This window comes from Vipera berus (genome assembly GCF_964194415.1).
Source record: "Vipera berus genome assembly, chromosome: 1".
Lineage (NCBI taxonomy): Eukaryota > Metazoa > Chordata > Lepidosauria > Squamata > Viperidae > Vipera > Vipera berus.
Window position 1 is genome coordinate 350,786,728 of NC_138202.1, and position 18,968 is coordinate 350,805,695.

The 18,968-nt window shown below is 40.3% G+C and overlaps 1 protein-coding gene across 2 annotated transcripts in view; it reads right to left on the reverse strand.

Annotated features, from left to right (window-relative positions):
* Nucleotides 1–1,346: 1,346 nt before the first annotated feature.
* Nucleotides 1,347–18,968, reverse strand: part of NLK (nemo like kinase) — a 138,653-nt gene continuing 121,031 nt past the window's right edge. Inside the window, exons 7-11 of one of the 2 annotated variants that reach the window (XM_081346589.1) lie at nt 16,215–16,316; nt 13,462–13,548; nt 6,808–7,006; nt 5,843–5,936; nt 1,347–3,225 (exon numbers count right to left, since the gene is read on the reverse strand). In XM_081346589.1, coding sequence (XP_081202715.1) covers nt 3,171–3,225; nt 5,843–5,936; nt 6,808–7,006; nt 13,462–13,548; nt 16,215–16,316 — 537 coding nt within the window. In that variant the 3' untranslated portion in view covers nt 1,347–3,170. Of the gene's footprint in view, nt 3,226–5,836; nt 5,937–6,807; nt 7,007–13,461; nt 13,549–16,214; nt 16,317–18,968 lie in introns of both variants that reach the window. The other variant, XM_081346590.1, reaches the window with a different exon arrangement.

The window sequence follows — 18,968 nt, forward strand, 5'->3', positions numbered from 1 at the left end:
AGTAACAGAAATTTTGGGTCCAATTGAGGTCTTTAGCCTTACAAGCCAGTATTAGCATTCTACATGTTGCTACGTTAATAGTTTATCAATTGATGAAAGGTTACTGGCTCTACATTTCATAATTGTCCTCATTATTTAACATGCCACTTGCCTCCAGTGTAGCAAAGGGAAATGCCAATGTACTACTGCAGTATTACCTCTAATATGGTACAAATATATCTCTGTAGCTTATCTCCAGCAAAGTGTTGACAATATGTTAGCAAGGAAATATCACATGCAGCTGAAAAAGTGTGAATATCACCCATCTCTGAGGTTCAGCCAAAATCTCAACAGTGCAGCAATGAGCTGCTGCAATGAAAAGATAAAATATAAGCCAACATAATCTTCTTTTCTCTTCATTTTGAGACTCAAGACCTTTATAGGAAAAATACTCTAAGCCAGGGGTGTCAAACTGCTGGCCCACGGGCCGGAGCGTCACGGAGAAACCGCGCCCATCCCATTTTCGGCAATGGGAAAAAGTTCCAATACGTCACGTGACGTTGCGAGTTTGACATGCCTGCTCTAAGCCATTAATTTTACAGGACTGTTATAAAAGTTTTAAGGAACTACTATTGTTTTGTATGATTATTGCACAAAAATTTTTGAAGACAGCAAAAGATTAGTTTGCTAAATAAATAAAGATGTAAACTGTTGCTCTATGGTAGCCAAAAATCAGAAGGATAAGCTTATGTATTTTAATAAAAATTACTTGGAAAAAGTTTTGAAACTATTATTTTGGGTACAGTGGCAAGAATTCAGCACTTCCTCTCTTAGTTAAAATAAGTATATTTATTGGCTAAACTTTTGCCTCTTTACAAATGAGAGGGCCATGAAGAGGAAAATTTATTCAGGGCTAAACACCCCAGTTCCTTTATTTTCTCTTTGAATTTAGCTTCCTGTTCCTTCATCATTCATGTTTATTTCTATGTCTTCTGCTTTGTCTGAATCCCTCTCAAAAGTGTGACGTCCGGCCCTTGAGGCAAGAACCTACTGCCCACGAGTGAAGAAAGTTCTAGAATTCTCACCCCAATTAATATGGAAAACCCAACCTTAGCCTCACTCCTGCAGTTACATTTAGTTGCCAACCCTGGAATGTCAGTCATAATGTAAGTAATCAGAAGTTCCAGTTTTTCAACCAGCTCTCTGTGACCCCTCAATGGCCTTCTTTAAATGCAGCTTTATGTAACAAATCTCTGGAAGTCCAAATCCCATTATTGAGTTGAATCAGCAAGAAAGTCACACATGCCCCAAATCAGTAGAAGGACAGAAAAACAACAACAAGAAGAACATAGTCATGGAAGTTTGTTTGCTTATTTGTTTCAAATGTCACATTTAATGTTTTCACCACTGTACTTCAAAATCTACATTGTACAAAGTGACCCGCAAGTGTGCCACATTTAACAGACCAACCTCTGAGATTTTACCTTTCATACCAGTGTCTTCATGGGCTCTTTTTACGTTAAAAACACAATTCTCATTCAAGTTCATTGACATGTTGCAGTTGGTTTTGTCTGCTTTAAATTCTCAGGAGCCACACAAAAAAACAAAGATATTTCAGCATCTTTGTTTGAGAAATTCAAAATTTGTCTTCTTTCCCCCAGCAAAATGACTACTTCATTGAAGTTAAAACTTCCAAAAACATAAACTAATAGAATCCAGTTCCAACTCAGATCACCCTTCCTGAAAATACTCTGCTAAATACAGATAACTTACAATAACTTTAACAGTTAATTGTCCATGACAAACACCAAGGTTTCTCTTAATTTTTTAATATCCCAGACCAACATTCAAAAATTCAAGACCATTTGTTATTTCTTTGTACAGTTGGAAAAACAGTCTTCAATTTTTCTTGCCTTTTTTAAATACAAAAGTTGGAAGGGACATTCAAGTTTCAAGTCTCCACACACTGGACTAAAAAAAAAAATCAGGTGGAGGTAAACAAGCCATGTTGTATACTTCCAGGAGGTAGAGGCCTTCAATTTGTGTTCATATATATATATACATATGCACAGAATAATTCAGTGTTTGAACAGAACACACACAAAGAGGAATTAGCCAAAAAGTAATAAAAGTTATTTACTACTGTGACATTTTAAGACTTCCACAGCTTTGCCTAATGACACAAATACAATTAACATAATTCCCTATGTGCTTTCCCCCACTATTTTTTTCATTTCTTTTTCATCCAACTGTCCAGTGCAGGATTTTTTAAAAAAGAAATCACCAAGTTTCACAGATCTAAAAATGTGTAAACTACTTTGTCATGCGCACTCTCTTTCTCTCTCTCTCTCTCTCTCTCTTTCTCTCCATGGCAATGGATATCAAGATTTATTTTTTTTAAATAGCCCCAAAATGGAATGCGTGCTGGGGCAGAGGGAAGGGAAGGGAAAGGGATGGTTCATGTAAGAAAAAGAGCAGAAAAAGCTTCTAATAAAAATAGATTAAATATATATATTTATATATATTTATTTATAACTCGGGAGGGGTTTAAAGGAAAAGACACTTTTCTCTTCTAGTCAAAACTCATTCTCTCTACTCACAAAATCAGACTGGAAAAACAGCACACAGGCATCACCACTTTGCTAGTGAGAAGCTATGGAGATGGATGCGACCACCAGGTGACGTTGCCCACTCACGCTTGGACACTGCCCTCTGATGAGGCTTTATGATTGGTCATGATTAAGCTTTGTATTCCCTGTTTTGTTTTTCAAGCAAAGGTCCCAATTCTTCAGGAATGGCTCAATATCAAAATAGCTTGTCCTTTTATACAATTTCACTTTTAAAACTGAAGAAAAAAAAACCTGGTTCAATCTTCTTCTTTTTGTTCCGAGCCAAGCAAGATTCACAGCTGCACTACAATTCATAAATTTTTTTTTTAAAAAAAGGTGCAACCCTGGATAAAATATATACTTTTTTTTCTAAAAGCACAACCCCACCTTTGACAGGATTTAAAAGCCTAGTTAACATTTTACTAACTCTTATTTGTATAACATACAAGGATAGTGGTTGTTAATTTAAAACTTCATTAGTAAAATTACAGTACAAGCATGATTAAATCTCCAGAATTGCAAATCCCAGAATCCAGTGGAAAGCTACATTATGTCTTCAGTAGTATACTGTATCTTCCACTTTCATTCCCAGACCAGTGGAGATGGTGGCATCTCAGATGGCTGAGCAACAGTGGAACTGAAAAGCAATAAACAGAGAAGATCAACTTTCCCTCTCAAGAGGCTGGTGGGGCACAGAGAATGCTAAGAACTCACAAACACACATTTAATCATAAATCCAATTTAAAAAAAATCACCATAAAACCGGAAGCTCTTCCAACCCAAGAGGATTAGAATTTCTAGCTTGCGAAAGAAAGATACTTTTCGGCTTTGACCACAGGGGAGTGAAAGCAGAAGCTTTGGGGAGAATAAGGCATCTTGGGGCAAAGTTAAGGCTCCTCCCACTTTTCCTCCTAAGATTACTGCAACGTGCAGCAATATTTTAGATTACTGCAATGCGTTCTACATGAGGCTTCCCTTGAACAGCATTTGGAAACCGTGCGGGCAGTAAATGATGCTGGATACATGGCACAAGTAACACCACTTCTATAGGAGCTGCATTGGCTACTAGTATGCTCCTGGGTGAAATTCAAAGTCCTGGTTTTCACCTTTAAAGCCCTAACTGGATTACCTGAAGGACTGTCTTTTTCAAAGTGTCTCTACCTGTCCAGTTGGATTCAACAGACTGGGCACACTGCTGATCCTGTTAGCCAAAGAGGGCTGACTGGCAAAAAAACCCTTCTCTGCTGTAGCCCCTGCTTTGTAGAATCCTCTCCCCTCTGAGATTAGAATAGCTCTAACCCTGTAGGCTTTTTTTGTAAAGCTTTAAAAACTTGGCTATGTATCTGAGCCTGGGGTTTTGGAACGTGTTAAGGTGCCCGTTTGTTGGTTGGTTAACTATCTTGGCTGCTGTATGGGGTTTTTTTTTGGTTGGATGTTTTATTCTTTTATTGTTTTTAATAGTTTTAATGGTTTTATACTTTTAGAATTATAAGTCGCCCAGAGTCACTTAGTTGAGATGCAACTATAGAAACTGAATAAATAGTAAATAATTTTTTAAAAAAAACAACACTAAATTCATGGCTTCGTCATCTCCTGCCAAGATCATGACTAGTTTCTCCCAGGTCTTTTTATTATTTATTTATTTATTATTTATTTTTGGGACTTATATGCCGCCCTATCTCCCGAAGGACTCTGGGCGGCTTACAACAATAAAAACAACAATACAAAAATTAAAAAAGAATTAAATAACAGCCCCAAAATAAATTAACTACAGTTAAAAATTAAAACATATTTAAAAACCCATCTTCAATCCAGGTCAGCCTGATGGAAGAGAAAAATTTTGAGGTCGCGGCGAAAGGACCGGAGGTCCGGGGCCATCCGAAGCTCAAGGGGAAGCTGGTTCCAAAGGGCTGGTGCTCCCACAGAGAAGGCCCTCCCCCTGGGGGTCGCCAGCCGACATTGTCTGGCCGACGGCACCCTGAGGAGGCCTTCTCCGTGTGAGCGCACTGGGCGATGGGAAGTCGTCCCCGGTAGCAGACGGTCCTGCAAGTATCCCGGGCCTAAGCCATGTAGGGCTTTAAAGGTAAGTACCAGCACCTTTTTAATCACAGTTCAGTCCTCTTGTCTCTAATCAAAACTCAGTTTGTCCTCAATTTTTGTGGTTTAGGGCACGTAACGTCATCCATTTTATGTTATTTTCTTCAGTATCTTTCCATATGTTCTATCTTAGGAAAACTCCCTCATGTCTCTGCCTACATTCTTTTGCTTCCCCCTCAGGAGAGAACTCTGATTTAAAGATTCTAAATTGAACCACTTTGGTTCTCGGTTATTTAAATAATTCTTCTCCCATTGGTTTTGTGAAGCTTTGCGCTTAGAGCTCAACAACAATTAATACTAAATATTATAATTAGGACTATGCCCAGTGTCCTCAGCTATTGTGAAAGGACCAACTGCTGACGGGATAGAGTACTTTAGAGTACACTTCTCTTACGTGTAATTTATTATAAGCCATCTAAATTAAACAAACTGTATTGTTACTTTACTTTCCTATGTTGATTTTTGCCTAAGTTTAAATTTCGACTCTAAACTTTAAGGGGATGAGTGTTTTCCCTTTGCTCACATCAAATTACCATATACATTGCACTATTCAACACCAATGCTGCAGAAGCTTGAATGCTCTTCCTCCCACAACTAGACAGGAGGATAATGGCTTGAATACCAGGTTGTGATCTGCTAAGTGATTGCTGGTTCCATGGGACGAAATAGCTACAATGGAGAATTCTTACTTCTTTATTCATCCAAAGGAGATTACAGACAGACAAAAAATTCCAAGGCAGCAACCTAACTGTTTTTAATTCTTTTCGTGCCGCATATTAACTGCTTTTGGTTAACTTAAAAACTAGCAGTACAAGAGAACATTTGCAACTCAGGATTGTGAGTCCTTAGCGCTCTCTGTGCTTGACTGGTAATGAAACATCTGCAAGAAAACAAACTAGGTAACATCATCAGAACCTGTGGTCTAACATTGATGATGTTATCTGGTTTGGTAATGAAACATCTGCAAGAGAACAATCAAGCTCAGAGAGCACCAAGGATCCCACAAAAATCTATCGTTCAAAATGTTAAAGCATTCTTAACAAATCAGGCATGCAGGTAATGTTACTGGAAGGGTCCTTAATTCAAAGAGGATTTTTAAAAAATATTTCACCATTAAGGAAATAAAATGAATATCAGAAGTGATTACATACAGTTACCTAATAAAGCTCTTAAAAGCAGCAGATTGTGGATTGATGCATAAAGGTACTCTATTTCCTTTCTGCTGTTCCAAAATGAACTGATGGATTATTTCTGGGAAAAAAAGGAGGAGAAAAACAAAACAAAATCCAAATTCATGCTTTCCAATGCAAATTGTACAAAACAGGATATTGTTTACTAGTGATTTGTGGCGAGGACACATTTTTATAGATTTATATTTAGCCTTTTGTAAATCACTGGGGATTCATTGTGGAGTACGGCATAAAAATGCTGTAAACAAATTAATACCAACATATATACTGTGCATTTAGGAAATACATCTGCTATAAATTTGCAATAAAATTGTTCACATTCTAACATGTACTAATTCCTCCAGTGGAACAATTTATTGTAATAAAATGCAAAAAGTTTAATTCACTTCAGGTTGAATTTTCCACAAGGATTGCACAAACTGGCTTCCTACTTTCTTTCCTCTCATACCACATGTGTACAAATGATAATTGTCCTATGTTTAACAAAAAACAAAAGTTTTGTTTTGCATATTTATTTATTAGATTCACAACCTGCTTTGTTTTGCAGAATTCATTGTGACATACCTAGTGCTGTGTCCTATTTTCTCCACAGCAACAACCTGGTATGGTTGGTTGGGCTGAAAGAGACTAATCTAAAATATAAACTATTCGCAATCTTCTGTGATTGAAGAATTATGGGGAAAAAATCATTTCATAACTATCTCAAATTTCCCATCTAAAATATTCTTTCCATGCAAATACTGAAGAATGGATGTGCTACCCTTTTCCTGACTTGATGAGATACAAGTGTATTAAGCAAAAAAATATGTATAAATATGTATAATGATAGAAATGTGTGTGTGTGTGTATATATAATATATATATATATCTCCCAAGTGTAAATTTTTGGTAAATAATGCAAAGGATGGTATTTCCTAGTTTAAAATACTGACCTTTAACCTGCCGGACAGAACTGAGGTTCTTTTCAAAAGTATCATCAAATTTAGGATTTGTGATGGGTTCAAAATCACTGGTGTAAACTCTTCCAGTAGAAGTTGAAAAACAACATTTGCACATACAGGTGTGATATCGTAAACGCCCTTCGTCGAGATATGGATGAGCTAAGGCATCCTTAGCGGATATTCTTTTGGACTGAATACAGAAAAATACAAAAAATACAAATGATTGTTGCATATAGATTTTAGTTTGTATGTATGTATATGTGTGTATATATATATATATATATATATGTGTGTGTACACACACACACACACACACACATATATATAGAGAGAGAGGGGGGGAGAATACAAACTCTGTGATAAATTTTTTCTAATTTTCACGTTTGACAAGTGAAACCATTAGGAGGCAGTGTTCACTTGAAAAAGTCAGCATTGTTGTAACTGCAGTATTTTTTACATGGCACGAGTGTATTTATTTATTTACATACCAGCAAACAGCACTAACCCTATTTACAGGATACGGCACTGATAATGTTTTATTTGCTGTCCCTCTCACCAGTACATGACTCCGAGCGTTGTTGCCATTTCCTTCCACCAAAGTCAATGAGAAAGCTGGCAAGGCTCTCTCCACCAACCTCTCTCTCCTTAACAAGGCTGGAGAAAGACAGTCGGGCTTAGCTATCTGTCAAAACTGGCTCGGCTTTGCTGCACGTGCTACACTCCCTCTGGCCTGCTTCACCAAACTACCCCCTTGCTTCCAGTTGTGGTCAACTGCTGTTCAGGCAAATCCAGATCAGCTGAGGTACCTGGCAGATACAGAGGGAGAAGCAGGTATGACAGAAATGGATTCTCCTGTTGCTATTCCAAAAGGGGACTGAACAGTGAGAGAAGAAATAAAGCAGCCTCTTTTTCTACCTGCAGGTGCTGGGCAATTGATATGGAAATGCGATTTGGTGACGCTGCTAGAATTTTTACAGTGTTTTTTCTAACGGAGAGAAAGCTTGAAAGGAAGACATGCATTTTAGGAACGGTGTGAACTGGGTTTCTCAGTCCTAGTTCCTCCCCCTCTCCCCCAATTTAAATCTGATAAACCCATCAGAATAGCAGCTGTATTTCAGAGCAGAACAAAATGTATTATTTTGCCATAGTCTAATGTATTTCAATAAGAAGCTATCCCTGCCTGCCCCAAACCTGTTTTAGATAGAACCAACTATTAAAAAAGAGGGACGCGGTGGCTCAGTGAGTTAGGACGCTGAGCTTGTCGATCAGAAGGTCAGCAGTTTGGCGGGTCGAATCCCGAGTGCCGCGTAACAGAGTGAGCGCCTGTTACTCGTCCCAGCTTCTGCCAACCTAGCAGTTCGAAAGCACGTAAAAATGCAAGTAGAAAAATAGGGACCGCTATGGTGGGAAGGTAACAGCGTTCCGTGCGCCTCTGGCATCTAGCCATGCCGGCCACATGACCACGGAGACGTCCTCGGACAAGCGCTGGCTCTTCGGCCCCTAGAGTTGGAAACGACTAGCACGCATGTGCAGGGGAACCTTTACCTTTAACTATTAAAAAGCCAAAACCTTTGTTGCCATTTTCAGAAATGAAGTTGACAACAGTATTCTTTCGGTCCCTGGCCCCTACAGCACAAATCACCAGCAAAACTACAGCACGCACGCGGGCATGCACGCACACACACACACACACACACACACGTGTCATTAAAGCAGTCTGCCTTTTCACAGGTTTCCATGCAAGCCTGGAAAAAAAAATTGGATCCGTTTTAAGAGTAACTGCATGAGTTGACATTAATGATTAGCAGAGAACTGCTGAATTCATGAGAAGGCCAAAGCGCTCTACTGAAATTATTTCTGAAGCACACATAGGCCTATCATCACTTAGAAAACCTTTTTATATTTAAATACTGCTAACTTAGAGGGTGTGATGGCTCAGTGTTTAAAGAGGATGAGCTTATGGACTGGAAAGCTGATAGCCTGGATTCAAGACCTGAATGCTGGGCAACGGAGTGAGCTCCCGTTACTTGCCCAGCTCTTGCCCACCTAGCAGTTTGAAAGCATGCCACTGCGAGTAGATAAATAGGTACCACTTCGGTGGGAAAAGAACAGCACTCTGTGCATGCTGATCGCATGGCCACAGGAATGACCTCGGGCGACACCGGCCACCCCTGGGCTAAGCAACAGAGATCAGCACCACCCTCTAGAGTCGGTCACAACTGGACAGGGGAAAACTTTCCCTTTAACTTAGTGGCAGTTGGATGGGAGTTGGGTCAGTGGCCTAGGGATCTTGATGGTGCTAAGAGCGAGAGCGAAAGCAAAGCAGCGGCTCAGTTGAACTGGTAGGAGGGTAGCTGAGATATATGAATGGATGGAGGGATCCCTAGCCAGGAGACCCCCAGAGGCTGGATTTGGTGGAAGGAAAGGAATGCACTGGAAGGCTTAGGGCAGGTCAGTACATTCAGATGGTAATAGGCATGGGATGTTTTGATGGGTGGGTGGGTTTTTTAGGGGAAGATGCCACCCCGGTGTCTGGTACCAGTGTTCTGTTCAGTCCCTCTGGGCAGCACAGTTGAGGACCACCTGTATATTGTTATGCCCTTCTCTTTTAAAAAGATGAGGATTGGCATAACAGGAATTAACTTTGCTGCCTCCTGCATACAAAATATATGCTCTACCTCTTAACTACGTTACTTCCTGCTCATTCTTGCAATCACGTATTCATGCTGTATTTGAGAAATCCCATCATGATTATCACTGGAGACACTATGTGGAGTCCAGGGAAAACTGGCTGTTAAGAGAACTTTATAATCGCCTGGCAGATCATCTACCATGAGGACCCAGATTGTTGGGGGCAATAAGCTGACTTTGTAAAAATGCCGCTTGGGGGGTGGGGTGGCGAAAGCCCTAATAAGCAGGCATATACATAGAATGAAGGCTATTGCTAAGCACATTGATTTGTGCTTCTTAGATTGTAAGCCGCCCTGAGTCTTCGGAGAAGGGCGGGATATAAATGGGATTTAAAAAAAACATGTTAGTTGTTGAAATGTAAGCAGCCACAGCTTAAAGATACTCATGGAAAAATCAAGTTGTAGGATCTGGTCTTTGGTGGTCTCCAAAAAAATGCTACTGGCAAAAGACTAAAGCTCTGAAAAGGGATGTTTGTGCAAGACTTCTACCAATATGTAACACTTTGTGCAAAGCCTACGGCTGATGTGAATGTAGAAATGTAGTACAGTCTGCCGCACAAATAAAGGCATGGAATTATTCATTATGCTGAATACTGGGGAAATAGATAAAAAAGTAGAATTCGGCTTTATAATAAGCCCTTTCTGCCCCAAAGATATAGTTCAGTTCTTCACTAGCTTTAAAACAGCCTTTATTCTGAAACATAAACCTAAGAGAGGCAGGAGAGACGAAGAAGATTCCCAATCTCTTTAAAGAGTTCACATCATCTCTTCCTTCCAGGGAAGGGAAACAGACATGACATTTTCTTTTCTAGATCTGCAGATGAAATGAGAGTTTTCAGAGAAGGAAAACAACTCCTCTCCTCTGAACTGCTCGTCCATGAGTATGGCAAAAGTGAAAGGATTCTCTCATGAGGGAAGATTGCTAGTGTAATGAATGTTGATGCTTTTCAGCACGGCTGTTCAGAGCAGAAGTCTAAGGCATCTGAGGACAGCATGTTGGAGAAAGCTTCGCCGACGGAGAAAAAGAGAAGTCCAGTGCAAAGGTTTCAACACCAATAAAGAAGGCCTGGCATTCCCGCAAGAATCACAGGATGGGAAGTGAACTTGCTGCAACTTGGCAAGTGGCCACACCAGCAAACCAATGTGACAACACTGTTACCCTGTCAAAGTGACAAGGCATTCATGAGATGGGAGTCATCAAACCTCTTCAGAAAATAGAAGCCTTCTTCCCTTTGAGGCCAGCTGGCTGGAAACGAGGACCAACCTGTCTTAAAAGAGATGCAGTTTTTGCTCAATCTTTGTGAGTATCTTAAAAGCGCATTCACTGGAGAAGTGCAGATAACATTGGGGAGCTCACGAACAAGACCGTAAGAGGACACTGAAAATACAACGTCTCCAAACTCCAATAATGTAGAAGAGCTGAGTCAATTAAAAATCTTCCTTTTGCTACTAAAATAATAGTTCAGGTGTGACACACGCAAAAAGAGGGCTTCCTGTCTTTACTACAGTAGTCTCTTTTTATTGCCAGAATAATAGGAGGCAAAGTATTGTGAGGCCCACTATATATTCTTACCTATAAACACTTCCTTGTCCCACAGGTCTGGACCTATCTATCATCTGCTGTTGTCTATGCTAGTAAAGGTAAAGGTAAAGGTTCTCCCGCACATGCATGCTAGTCATTTCTGACTCTAGGGGCCGGTGCTCATCTCCGTTTCAAAGCCGAAGAGCCAGCGCTTGTCCGAGGACGTCTCCGTGGTCACGTGGCCGGCATGACTAGACGCCAGAGGCGCACAGAACGCTGTTACCTTCCCACCGGAGTGGTCCCTATTTTTCTACTTGCATTTTTACGTGCTTTCGAACTGCTAGGTTGGCAGAAGCTGGGACGAGTAACAGGCGCTCACTCTGTTACGCGGCACTCGGGATTCGACCCGCCAAACTGCCGACCTTCTGATCGACAAGCTCAGCGTCCTAACCCACTGAGCCACTGGGTCCCTATGCTAGTACACAACTGTAATTTTATCTTTCCAGTTTTCATTCAGTAGAGCTAGATCTTAAATATTGCTGCAGGGAGACTTCTAATGAAGACAGGATCGGCTAGATTCCCTGAAAGAGTGGGGACAGTATTTATGGTGGAGATTGCAGGCTGGACGGACTGTGGCTAGCGAAATCGCTCCAGAGAAAGGTGAGATTGTCAGATTGCCACAAGTACTCCGCGTAGCTGCTCTTTGTGAGAAGGCTGCGGAAACCAAAGTTTTTTCCCCCCAGTCAGTTTATGAGTCGTGCAGCTGGACTCAAGGAATTCCATCTAAGCCCCCATTTGTAACATAGCCTATATGGACACAAAGCTTGACCAAGCCTCATTGCTTGATCATTTTTTAAAAATTGCTTTTCAACTACTAAGAACCTTCAGAATGTCATGCTTTTATCTCATTCAGTGCGTGAGCCTCCTTATTAGTGAAAGACGTTTCAAGTATAAGTTCAACAACTCAGATTTTTTTTAACTTTTTGGAACAGACAGCAGAAAGGTGTTTAGAGTGTTGATTCTGGAAAGTTAAAAACGGGCTAAGAGTCCAGATGGATCTGAAATAAGACTCTGAAATTAATCATAAGAATTAGAATTAATATATAATTGTAAGAATCTTTCCTGTGGGAATTTGCTGTTGGTTAAGATTCTTTAGGAAAAATAATGATTGGATCGTACACTAAAGCGAACTAGAAGAAATGAAAAGATCACAATTAAAGGAGAAGAATACTTAATGAGTCAACATAGAATGGAGCAAAATATTTCAGCGTTGGAATTTTTGAAGAATATTTGTGAACAATGGACACAGAAGTTAATTTTAAGAACGTCTGTCATCATAGATGATGTGTAAGTGATGTTATAGAAAAGGATAATACAGTCCTGAAACTGATTTGAATGTTGATTTAAAAATGACAAGCTACAAGAATGACATGAAAAAAGATAATACACTGCATATACAGATTAAACTGGTTGATAATTTAATAATTAAAGGGAACATAAAATTAACAAACAAGAAGAGTGATTTGGATAACTTTTCTATACTGACTCTACAAAAGAAATTTTTTTAAAGTTTTGAAGTATTTTCTGAGAAGGGGCAAAGAAAAAAATAAATTAAGTTCTAGGACAGGGGTGTCAAACTGCCAGAACACGGGCCGGACGTGTCCTCAGGAAACCGTGCCCACCCCTTTGCCGGCGATGGAGAAAAAGCTCTGATATGTCACATGTCTGTTCTAGGACATTATTTGACATACCTATCAATGAGTTCAATATTCCCTTTCAAATTGTATCAAAATACAACTTCTCTGCCAACATGTGTCACTTTGCACATTCACTCAACTGCATTTGCCATTCCGAAGCCTATCAATCATATGTGGACACAATTCCTTTTTTTAAATTTGTTCCCCTATCAGTTTGATAGTATCAGGAAATACCAAATAAGGCCAATTCCTTATTCACCCCTAACGTCTGATACTTAAAAAAACACTGGTCCTGATGTGAATTCTTAGGAACACCATTGCACATGTCATCATTTATTCCTCTTCTTTATTTCATATACAGTATGGAGCTCAGGGTTGAATCTAGAGTCTTTGATACTCTCTGAGCCTGGTTGTTTGCTTGCAGCCACAATGATCTTACCTAGTTGAGCAATGACACATACGCAAGCAAATAACCAAGCTCAGACAGCACCAAAGGCTCGACTAGTATTTGTCTTATACCCTCAGCATTGACGACAGAACCAAGAATTCATTAACTTATTCTGCTTTTCTTCTATTTTCTATCTTCCTCTGACACATCTTTGGATATTTTTTTTGCCGTTATTTGCCATGTTCTTAGCCACGTGCTTCTCAAGTCCGTGATATATATTTTGCTATATTTATCAGCAGGCCTCCCCTTTTTCTATTTTTAAATATATAACACAAAGCATCAACTCACTGGATCGAAGACCAACATCCTACAAAGGAGATGAACGGCTTCATGTGTAGCTTGGCTGGATAATGTATACAGGACAGGAAGGGATGGCTGTGAAAAGAAAAAAGCACTGAGCCTCATACGCATAACTGAGATGCCAAAATGCAACGCTGTCTTTTTCTGAACCACAGCTAAAACTGCTGAATACATTCTGTTCAGGGTGGGGTTTTTTGTTTGTTTTTTAAATGATTTTTTTTAAAAAACAACTGTTTTGGAAATAAATGAAGAGGACAAGTTAGTCTAGCAAGCTCTTCCAGCAAAACAGGTTAGCTTAAGTCCAGCAAGCATTTCCAGGCGAGCAGATGAAAAATAAAATTTAACTGTTCTAATTTTTGTAAATGTAATCCCATTTTATATTTATAACTGTTATATGTTGTTTTATCTTGATAAAAGCCAGTCAGAGTCACCTGAACCATGAAACGGGCAGCAAATAAATTTCATAAATAAAAATTAATATATATATATATATCCTAGAATTCTTAAGAGCCTTGGTGGAGCAGTGGGCTAATGCCTCCTTAAGTAACACCAGCTGCCTGCAATTAGTGCAGGTTCGCATCCCACCAGGCTCAAGGTTGACTCAGCCTTCCATCCTTCCGAGGTAGGTAAAATGAGGACCCAGATTGTTGGGGGCAATTAAGCTGACTTTGTAATAATGCTACTTGGGGGGCGGCCGAAAGCCCTAATAAGCAGGCATATACATAGAATGAAGGCTATTGCTAAGCACATTGATTTGTGCTTCTTAGATTGTAAGCCGCCCTGATTCTTCGGAGAAGGGCAGGATATAAATGGGATTAAAAAAAAAACATAGAGGAGGAACCTGAACCAAAGATAATGAATAGTGGACAGGGGGCCTCTCTCCTTTTCTAGCTGTTTGACCCCATGACACTCCTGGGGAGTAAGTGCATAGACAGATTAAGGCCTTACAGGGCTTGATGAACTTTACATTAGAACAAGAAGAGAGAAAAACATGACCTCCAAAATTCAAAAGGAATGTTCGTAACTAAAAACAGAGCTGACCTCCGTATGCAAATGTAAAATTTGTCTTGCTTCTTTTTGTTAGGAAAAAAAGTAAGCAAATTAAAATATATTGAGCTTAGAAGCTGGTTGTTCTCCATCACTTCCTACACTATTATTTTCTTAGTGTGTGGTGCTTCTAAAAAAACCCTGCTTTCCTATGCAAATTCGAAAAAAAAGGAAAGCCTTATAGATCTAACATGTGCACGGATTGGGGAAAAACCATTAGGAGCAAGAAAGAAACGATTACATAATTTTTCTCCTGTTATTGGCAGATGATTAATTGTTATTGGTACGTGGGAGGAATATGTTATACCTAACCCAGAACTGGCACATATTCCGTTTCAAATAAGCAATCAAACTTTTGCCTTATCAATTTATGGAACAATATTAAGAGAAAAGGTTAGATGCTAATCAGCATTACAGGACAGAGTCGAGATTTATAATAGAGTTTCTCGGGATGCTTTCCACGTATGTAAGGACACCATGGCTAATTTCTTAGTCAGAATGAATATTACGGAATGATGATAGCAGGACCCCACTGTGTGTCACACAAACACTACAGTTGTTCTATACCAGTTCTATGTCATATGAAGCTGTGTTAGGCCAAGGCTGTTGATTGTGACTAAGATTACAATAAATCTTTATTCGTACTACTTTTTAAATTGGAAAATCCCATCAGCTGATCTTGGGACACTCTGCATGCAGTGATTTAAGGCTACATTTCCAGGAATTGCAAATCTGACCAGCTTATACAAGGTGATTATAACAAGACCTCAGAACAACTCTGAAATAGCATGGAATTTTGAAGGAAAAAAAAGGACTTTCTTTCCATCTCTCATTTCTTGCCCCTCCACTGTATTTCCATATACAAAGTACTCCATTCTGTTAAGAATAACTGAGCAAACCTTGAGTAAAGTTCCACATTTTACCTGTGGCTGTGCTGCACGCACCCAACTCTAAATAGAATTCAAGCTGCAGCAGGAGTTCATAGGCCTCTTCCAACACACCAAAAATCACTTTATTCCTTATATTTTTTTAAAGTTAGGTATACATATATACAGTGAAATTATTTTTATATAATGAAAACAGTATTTTTGCGCTGCAAATATTTTCAATTATTACACATCTGTTGAGAAGAAGTTGTATCAGAACAATGGTTACTCAAACAAAATAGGTGACATCCTAAAATAGATATTACACATCTATTTTATTATCTCCAGCCATTATATTTGATTTCATACTTTTTGGCTGAAACACCCAAAACAGAGATGATAAAAGAAATTGAGGTTATAGGCTAAAATTAGGTCCCTGGTAGCAGCTTTCCAAACTAAGATAAGTAGGTCATTTAAGTCTAATTTAGCCTCATTGTAATTGGTTCATAGGCTGTACTTAATGCCCAGGAATGCAAAAGGTCTCTTTTGCTTAGATTGTTTTTTTAGTATTACCTACAGCAGTTCCACTCTCCTCGGGCCAAAGAGCCACACCTACTCTCTGCATCAAAAATTTAACTTCCATAAAAAGCAGAGAGCACGACGTATTAATTTTCAGTTCTGCATAGCTGAGATAAATTGCTTTGTGATTATCCCAGTATGAATCCCAATCTTTTATTGCTCTTACGACTGAAAATTAAAAGTCGTCATCACATAACTAAAAGGCTCTGGCATTACCAAATTCTCCAAATTAGAAAGTAATCACTTTACCTGTTTATGAGGACCCCTGAGTATGTGAGCCTTGGCGCCTTCACAAGCTGTCCTCATTGCTTCCAGTGACGGTGTCCCCAAAAGATCGGTGATCAAATCCAACTGTAGAAATGAAAAAATAAACCAGAACTCCAATTTTATTTTATACTGCGATAACCTCTGCCAATACAAAAGTATGACTACCCTGTCTTGTTTCCTCACTACTTGTAGGTATTCTTTGAAACTGGGCATGTGTGTGTGTGTGTGTGTGTGCGTGTGCGTGCATGCGTGTATAGGTTTTATATACAGGCAGCCCAAAATTTCTGTTGCTAAGCAAGACAGTTGTTAAGTAGGTTTTGCCCCATTTTACAACCTTTCTTATCACAGTTGTTAAGTGAACCACTGCAGTTGTTAAATGAATCTGGCTTCCCCATTGACTCTGCTTGTCAGAAAGTGGCAAAAAGGGATCACAAGACCCCATAACACTGCAACCATCATGAATGCATGCCAAACATCTGAATTTTGATTACGTGACCATGGGGATGCTGCAATGGTCGTTAAGTGTGAAAAACGGTCGCAAGTCACTTTTTTCAGTGCCGCTGTAATTTCAAACAGTCATTAAACAAATAGTTGAAAGTCAAAGACTACCTGTGGTAGCCTCTGACCTAAGTAATACCACAAGAAGCTTTACCATCTCTTTATACAGCAGCAACAAATGCAATAATACCACAAAGATAATAGTAAAAGCAGTAGACAAACAAATAATTTTAGATATTATAAAAAACTCAAAAGACCACAACAAACTTCATACTTTATTATGCTTGAAGACAATTTGAAAGCTATAGCTAGTCCAGAATGCAGCCGCAAGACTGGTACACTGACGCACTAGTGACCAACTGACTTCCAAGTGCTAAGGGTCCACCTTCAAAGCCCTTCATGGCCCAGGTCAAAATATTTGTAGGCCCATCTCTGCCTATCCAGCAAAACCATGATTGGCGTGCTTCAGATCCTAAGGGGCTGCTCCTCTGTCCTAGTCCTGTTAGATCTCTCAGCGGTTTTTGATACCATCGACCATGGTATCCTACTGCGGTGTCTCAGGGGGTTGGGAGTGGGGGGCACTGTTTTACAGTGGTTCTCCTCGTACCTCCTGGGCCACTCGCAGTCGGTGTTGATGTGAGGGCAGAGGTCCGCCCCGAGGTCTCTCGTTTGTGGAGTTCCTCAGGGGTCGGTTCTCTCTCCCCTCTTGTTCAACATCTACATGAAGACGCTGGGCGAGCTCATTCGTGGTTTCGGGGTGAGGTATCATCAGTATGCTGATGATACCCAGTTTTTTCTTTCCATCCCGAACCAACCCAGTGATGCCCTCGACGTGATGTCCCGTTGCCTAGAGGCGGTCCGGGTTTGGATGGGGAGAAACAGGCATCGACTCAATCCCGCCAAGACTGAGTGGCTGTGCATGCCGGCATCTCGGATGAACCAGTTTTGTCCATCTTTAACTATGGGGGTGAGGTGTTACCCCCCGTTGATAGGGCTCGCAACTTGGGCGTCCTCCTGGACTCACGGCTCACCTTGGAAGATCATATAGGAGCCGTGACCAGGGGGGCTTTTGCCCAGGTCCGCCTGGTGCGCCAGTTGCGGCCCTATCTGGACCGAGATGCCCTACGCACAGTCACTCATGCGCTCGTGACCTCCCGGTTAGACTACTGCAATGCTCTCTACATGGGGCTGCCCTTGAGGACCACTCGGAGGCTTCAGCTGGTGGAGAATGCGGCCGCGCGAGTTGTGATGGGAGTCTCCCGATACTCCCATGTAACACCTCTCCTCCGCGAGCTGCATTGGCTTCCGGTTGCTCTCCGGGTGAGATTCAAGGTGCTGGTGATGACCTATAAAGCCCTAAATGGCATGGGTCCGGATTATCTTAGGGAGCACCTGCTGCCAGCTTCAATTTCCCATCGTCCTGTGCACTCCCACAGGGAGGGCCTCCTTAGGGTACCGCCGGTCAGTGAGTGGCGGCGGGTGATCCCCAGGGGAAGGGCGTTCTCTGTGGGCGCACCTGCCCTGTGAAACAATCTGCCTGTGGAACTCCGGACCGCCCCCGACCTTCTTTCGTTTTGCCGGGACCTAAAAACTTGGTTATTTGATTTATCTGGCCTGGACTGAGGGGTTTTAATTTTTAAACTTTTAAATTTTTAAACTTTGGGCTACTAATTGTTATTTAATCTTATTTTAATTCTATTTTAACTTTTATTTTGTCTTTTAACTTTGCCCTGTAAACCGCCCTGAGTCCTTTGGGAATAGGGCGGTATATAAAACTAAATAAATAAATAAATAAATAAATAAGCAGTGTCATCTGATGGAACCTAAAAGTTTGTCTTTGGTGTCACTGTGACTGCCTTATGGAACAGCATCTCCCCTCAGGTTCAGATGTGCCCAATTCTGCTGGTCCTCAAAAAGGCATTGAAGATCCATTTCTCCCCAGGCTCTGAGTCAGAACAGCACATAAAACTTTACAAGTGAGTTGTTTCTGGTGTGTGGTGTGTTTTTTATGGATTTCTATTGGTATTTACTTTTTACGTTTTCCTAAACACTAACTGTTAGCTGCTTAAAACTGCATTCCTAGTGGGCAGCTATATAAACCCTATATAAATAATAAATACATAAAGGCATACAAATGTGTCTACTGAGAAAACTCTGTAGTTTGGCCATTAGCACAGAATAATACAAGTCGCCCTTGACTTACAAGTGTAACTGAACCCAAATGATGGTCAAAAATCA